At 57.5% G+C, this 6,120-nt stretch overlaps 1 protein-coding gene across 1 annotated transcript in view; it reads right to left on the bottom strand.

Annotated features, from left to right (window-relative positions):
- The window catches only part of LOC104548175 (delphilin-like), a gene marked incomplete at its 5' end in the record, with an annotated part of 6,886 nt that extends 1,825 nt beyond the window's left edge, over positions 1-5,061 (bottom strand). Inside the window, 6 exons of the mRNA XM_010194119.1 lie at positions 628-757; positions 1,225-1,311; positions 2,012-2,167; positions 2,991-3,187; positions 4,217-4,294; positions 4,974-5,061. Of these exons, the coding sequence (XP_010192421.1) occupies positions 628-757; positions 1,225-1,311; positions 2,012-2,167; positions 2,991-3,187; positions 4,217-4,294; positions 4,974-5,061 (736 nt within the window). The remainder of the gene's footprint in view (positions 1-627; positions 758-1,224; positions 1,312-2,011; positions 2,168-2,990; positions 3,188-4,216; positions 4,295-4,973) is intronic.
- Between the last annotated feature and the right edge of the window lie 1,059 nt (positions 5,062-6,120).

The raw sequence follows: 6,120 nt of genomic DNA, 5'->3' as shown, positions 1-6,120 counted from the left end.
AATTGGGGCAGCAGGGAGCTTTTGGTGACAGAAGTGTTGTTTGTTAGGCCACATAAAGAAATCATAGGAAAGCCACAGGTACAGAGCTTCATCGGGTAACTCTGCATCTCCAGAGCTGCATTTTCTCCTTCATTTGGGCCCTGTAGCACTAATTCCCAAGGGAATTGCTCACAAGCAGGGGATGGCATGTGAGGAGACCCCACACCTATGGGGTTTTTCCTTATCGCGGCCGCCGGAGCCGCACGGCCCTCACTCAGCGCCTGGACTGTGGCCCCGGTCACACCGGGAGCTGCACACCCACACCACACAGCAGCAGCAATAACCTGGCACCCGCAATGGGATGGATTGGGGTATGGGGAGCACAGCCCTGGCACTCCCCAGTCCTGCGCCTCCTCTGCACCTCCAAGGCTCCTCTGAACTCGGGAGCTGCTTTTTCAAGGCAGAAAAGGGTCGAAATCAGGGACAGCGCCTTGTCTAAACGCTCCCATGTGGCAGCATGGGATGGATGGGACCCCCTGTCACTAAGCTCATCCCGTCCTACCCCCATCCTCCCCAGTTCCAGACCTGTACAGAACCAAGAGACACTGCAAGGACACACAAAGCTCAGAGGTGCTTTTGTCCGCTTACCTTTGGCGGCGAGCGGCACCGTAGGAAGGTCCTTGGCAAAGCCCAGGAGCTCTGGGAAGTGTTGGCTAAGGGATTTGGCGAGGATGTGCAGGAAGGTGGATTTCCCATCCACGGTCTTGGTCGTGTTGAGCTGCGGCAAAGCAAAACGAGTGAGGAGGCTCCTGCGCAGGGCAAAGCGGCTTTTGCCGAGCACCCAAGGGCTCCGCTGGGCTCACGTGCGTGGCGATTCCCAGCCATGCTTTGTGGATTAATGTTTAAGTAGCACGGTTAATGTTTGCACAGCACGGTACGCCCGGATTAGTGCCATTGAGACGCTCGGCATCGCCTCCTTCCCATGGGGCAGGGCTGCCACCCCGTCCTCCACTCACACACCCCCCCGGGAGGTGAAAACCTTCATTTTCTCCCACCCCACGGCCAAAAAGCCGTGAGCTGTGGCCACCATCGCACCCCAGTTACCACAGCACATGGGGACCGCTCTGAGTTCAGCCCTGCGCATCCACCCCTGCCCTCCCACCAGTCCTGAGGGAACCTGCTCCAGCACCCGGGAGCCCTGCACAAGGACGGGCACGGTCAAGGGGAACAAGCAGCTCCTCTCACCTCGGTCAGAAAGTTGATTTTGAAGCCTGTTGTCTTGCCGGTCTTGGGCTGCCCGTTGTTCAGGTAGTTTCCCATCGCCAGCACAAACTGCAAGGGAAAAACCTCAGGGCATGACCAGGCAAGTGGCCTCCAGCACTGACTGCCCCGTCTCCCATCACCACTTGTACCCGCTCTTGGGTCACTGAGTCCTACCAGTGATGTGGTGTGGTAAAAAGCCTCCCGCTGCCTACAGGAGGGTGGGGAAGTGCCCTGTTTAGTGCCAGGTCCCTTCTGCTCAGGGTCCTGTATGTGTGCTCGTACAGCAGCGTTAATCCCTTGCATGGGGACTTCATCACCGCTGGGATTTCAACGTGAGACTCAAAATTTCCATTCACCACCCGTTAATGTGCAAGAGTCATTGCCACCCAAGGACCTAACAAAGTGTTGAGGCATTACTGGCCAGGAGCTACCGAGGAGGATCATCTCTGCTCTGGAAATGCCATTTGTCACACCACGTCTTCGTTTATCCCACCTGCTTTTTTAAAAAGCAAACCCGAATCGATTAACACTAATTTGGGGCAGCTGTAGGGGGATTCATTCCCGATCTGCCCTCCTGCATCCTCCTTCTCTGCAGGATCCTCACAAGCCAATACCAGCGGGCGCTGCCAGGGGATGGACCCGGCTGAGCTGGACCAGAGGGGCCCAGGGCAGAGCCGTGGGGCTGGAGCTGTGCCCCAGCTGCCTGTGGGTGCTCCCTTGGACCCTGGGGGCCATGGGGGCTGTTAACAGGAGCAAGGACCGTTCTGACCTCCAGGATCTTGGCCAGCTTCTTGCTGCTTTTCAGCTCCAGAGAGGCCTTGCAGATGCAGTCGTAGCTCGCTTTGATCTCCTCCGTCTTCTCCTGCAGAGTGGTCTTGAAGTGCAGGCTGCGCAGGCGGATCTTGTATTCGGGCACCGACAGCATCTGAGAGCAAAAGGAGGAGAAAACCACCGCCGTCACCAGTACCCATAACCCTATATATGGTGTTATTTATTATTTCCACAGAATCACAGAATCGCAGAATGGCTCGGTTGGAAAAGCCCTCTGAGATCATCATGTCCAACCGCTCCTGTCTACCCCCTAAACCATATCCCTAAGTACCTCGTCTACCCGCTCTTTAAACACATCCAGGGATGGTGACTCCACCACCTCCCTGGGCAGCCTGTTCCAGCTTCTGACGACCCTCTCAGTAAAGAACTTCCTCCTTATCTCTAACCTGAACCTCCCTTGGCACAGCTTGGTGCCGTTTCCCCTTGTTCTATCCCCCATCACCTGGGAGAAGAGACCAGCACCCACCTCTCTCCAAGCTCCCTTGAGGCAGTTGTAGGTGGTGATGAGGTCTCCCCTCAGCCTTCTCTTCTCCAGGCTAAACAACCCTAGTTCCCTAGTTTTGTGCCAGTGATGCTGTGAGGAGCTGCAGCTCGCAGGGCATGACCAGTTTGCTGCCACAGGATGGGGAGGCTTCCCCCCAATAGCCACAATATTTCACCAACAGAAAGTCAGCCAGAATTGGGCAAAGTCACTCACGGAGTAAACACAGTGGTGTGTTTTGGCTCTAAAACAGCCTCCATGGGAGCTCCAGATACATCGAGCATCACTTGCAGCGACCGGTGCCACCGGCTCTTCCCATAACCCGCATGCATGAGCAGAGCAGTGCCCTGGTGCGTGTTCTGCTCCCCGCCAGCTCTCAGCAGGACATCGTGGGGACACGCAGCCCCCCTCGCACCCGCAGCACGTCCCCAGGTACCTGCAGCACAAACTGGTCGGGCTCGCTCAGCTTGCCGGGGTTCTCCTTGTAGCTCTGGAAGCGCTGGACCTCCTCGCCGTCCGGGGCGTACAGCAAGAGCTGCTTGATGTGGGAAGGCTCCAGGCGGTCCGTCTCCATCGTCCTCGGGATCTGGCGCAGCTCGATGTGCGACAGCTTGAGGTGGGCTATCAGGATGGCTGCGGGGAAGGGACCTGTGTCATTTGGGAGGGGAGTAGGACCAGACCTGGGGACTGGCCGTGCTGGGATGGACTGGTGAGGGATGGGACCAGGAGGGGAAGGTCGTGGTGTGGGGGTGGAAGGGCTTTCTGCTCCCCGAGCCCTGCAGAGGGGGTCACTGTGGCCATGCAGACCCCCCTGGGTATTGCACCATTGCCAAGGCACTGCCTGGGCTGGAAACCACCCCCAGCGTCCCCTCCTCCCCCCTCGGCCAGGACCCAGGGGCTGGCAGGGTCCCACCAAGCACCCCCCCCTCCTTCCACCATCAGCACCTCCCGGGGAAGCACCGACCCTGCCCCACGGGGCCATGCGAGCTCTGCCCTCCCCCAGGCCAATGAGGCACATCCCATCCCTGTCCTGCCCAAAAACCTCCCTCTGCCCCTGCCCAGGGCTGAGCCCCCCAGCAGAGCCGTGCTGGGATTGCCCCCATGGGATCACCCTCATGGGATCATGCTCATGGGATTGTGCCCATGGGATAGCGCCTATGGGATGATCCCCATGGGATCACATTCATGGGATTGTGCTCATAGGAACATGCTCATGGGTTCACACTCATGGGATCACCCCTATGGGATCACACTCATGGGACTGTGCTCATGGGATTGCCCCCATGGGATCACCAGCATGGGATCACCCCCATGGGATCACAGCCTTGGGATTGCCCTCGTAGGATCATGCCCATGGGATCAACCCCATGGGATCACCCTCATTCAATCCCACCCATGGGATCACCCCCATGGGATTGCCCCCATGGGATCACAGCCTTGGGATTGCCCTCATGGGATCACCACCATGGCATCACCTTCATGGGATCACTGCCATGGGATCACCCTCATTCGATCATCCCCATGGGATGGTGCTCATGGGATCACCCCCATGGGATGGTGCTCATGTAGCCTCCTCCCTTTTACCTTTCCAGTTCTCTACATCCCCGGTCCCACCTCTGGGCCTGTTTTTTGGGGGGTAGGTGCACCGCGACGTTTACTTACATGTGTTGTAGGCCTTTTTGTGGGACAAAATTTCAACCACGTCTTTCTTTTTAAAGTTTTCAGGCATGAGAGTTGGCTCTGGAAGAGAAACTGAGAGATTTAATCATGGGTAAGGACAGGCTCAGCCGGCTCCAGCAGGAAGAAATCGGTCCTGAAAACAGTGAAACCATGAATGAGAGGGAGGAGAAGTGATGCTTTGCACACAGCAATGGCTCTGGGAGTCCTTGAATTCTGCGATTCAAAGATCTCCTCAATGGGGGACTCAGTTGGAGCTGAAAAAGGTAAAACAAGAGGTGAGACACACAGAAAAATCCCAGGCTGCCCAGAAACACCCCCAAAAACACAACCCCAGAGAAGAACCCCATTTCATCCCACTTCCACTGCCCGTCCCTGCAAACTGGGCCCCACTGGGGACGGTGCTGTCACCACAGTGACCCCGCGGTTTGGGGACAGATGGGCAGGCACAGGGACAGCAGCAATGGGAGCGAAACCCCGCGGCTAAGTTTCACTGCCCCAACCGACTGAAATGTGGAGAGAAAACACACAGCGGCAGTGAAGAGAATTAAGGGAGATCATGAAGAGATCACCTTAATGATCTGCTGTGCCACCAGCCACAAAATCCTGCGCATGGGTGAATTCTGTGCCGCAGGCGATGCCAGGACCCAGACATTGCCTTGCTCCCCACCCAGCCCCAGTTCCTCCCAGTGCCCCGGTCCCTGGCCAGTACCAGGACCTGCTCTGGGGCTCAGGTACTTACTTGTAGGCTTCTGCGTCCCAAAGTGCAGCTCCAGGTCGAGGTATTTGACCATATCGCTCAGCTTGTCGTAATCGGAGTCTTCCCCCAGCTGCGGGAGGAGGAGGAGGAAGGGTCAGGAGCGGCGCTGGTGCGGGGGACACCCTGCACCTTCCCTGTGCCCCACGCCGAGCTCTGCACCCCCAAAGGAAACCAGGAGGGGTCAATGGGGCTGTCCTGGAGATTCACCCCAAAAGCATTTCCTTGCACCCTGCAGCTGGGGGCACTGGTGGCCATGGGTTGGTTTTGCTTCTGGCACAGCTGGAACCCCATAGAGCATCACTGCTCATCCCTTGCTGCTTAACTCAGGACTAAGTGGGAATTCCAGGAATTTGGGAATTTGTTGCATGCAAAATAAACCATCAGGAAGAAGCATCTTGTTCTCTGGAGGGGAGAGGGACCCGTGGGATTTCAATCGACTGGAAGATGATCCCACAGCTCCCCTCTGGCTGCTCAGGGCATGAAGAACATGGCATAATCCCAATCAATTCTGCACCATAAGAGGCACAGAGGCCGGACATTAACCCCCAGGGATGCCAGCTCCTCCCTTTGGGGACCCAAATCCCACTCCATTCACTTCAAGCCCATGACACCAAAGGATTTTCACACCTCCCTGCCTCGACTGTGCCCCCGAGCCCTCCCCACCCCGGTGCTCTCCCCATTGCTCTGCTCTCAGCCACCCTCATGGTTCCCCCTGATAAACCCCCGACAGCCGCAGGAGGTGTCTGAAGGCAACTCCTGACCATGCCAACCCCCAGAGCACAGCAAAGTGAGTGCTCCCAGTGCACTGCACCCCAAACCAGCATTTCAGGCACTTTCCGGAGCATCTCCTCATCCCAGCAGTTTGGGTCCAACCAGTTAAGGGGTTGACAATAAATTTGAGGCTTTCTGTGGCATCTCAGCATTAATCCCCGTGGCTGCGGCATGGGATGCGTGGCCCACCAAGAGGTGAGGACGCGATGCTCCGGGGAGGGGACAGCCCCCCAGTGCTTTGGGCAGTGAGGGGGACATTGCCCATGGATGCTCCCACTGACCTGCACAGCCAGACCCCGCTTTGGACCCTCGCCCCCTGCCCCACTCCCCATTCCGGGGCCGTACCTGTCCCCAAATG

This window comes from Mesitornis unicolor, unplaced genomic scaffold (assembly GCF_000695765.1).
Source record: "Mesitornis unicolor isolate BGI_N332 unplaced genomic scaffold, ASM69576v1 scaffold33971, whole genome shotgun sequence".
NCBI classification, from domain to species: Eukaryota; Metazoa; Chordata; class Aves; order Mesitornithiformes; family Mesitornithidae; genus Mesitornis; species Mesitornis unicolor.
This window is presented reverse-complemented; position numbering and strand designations above follow the sequence as displayed.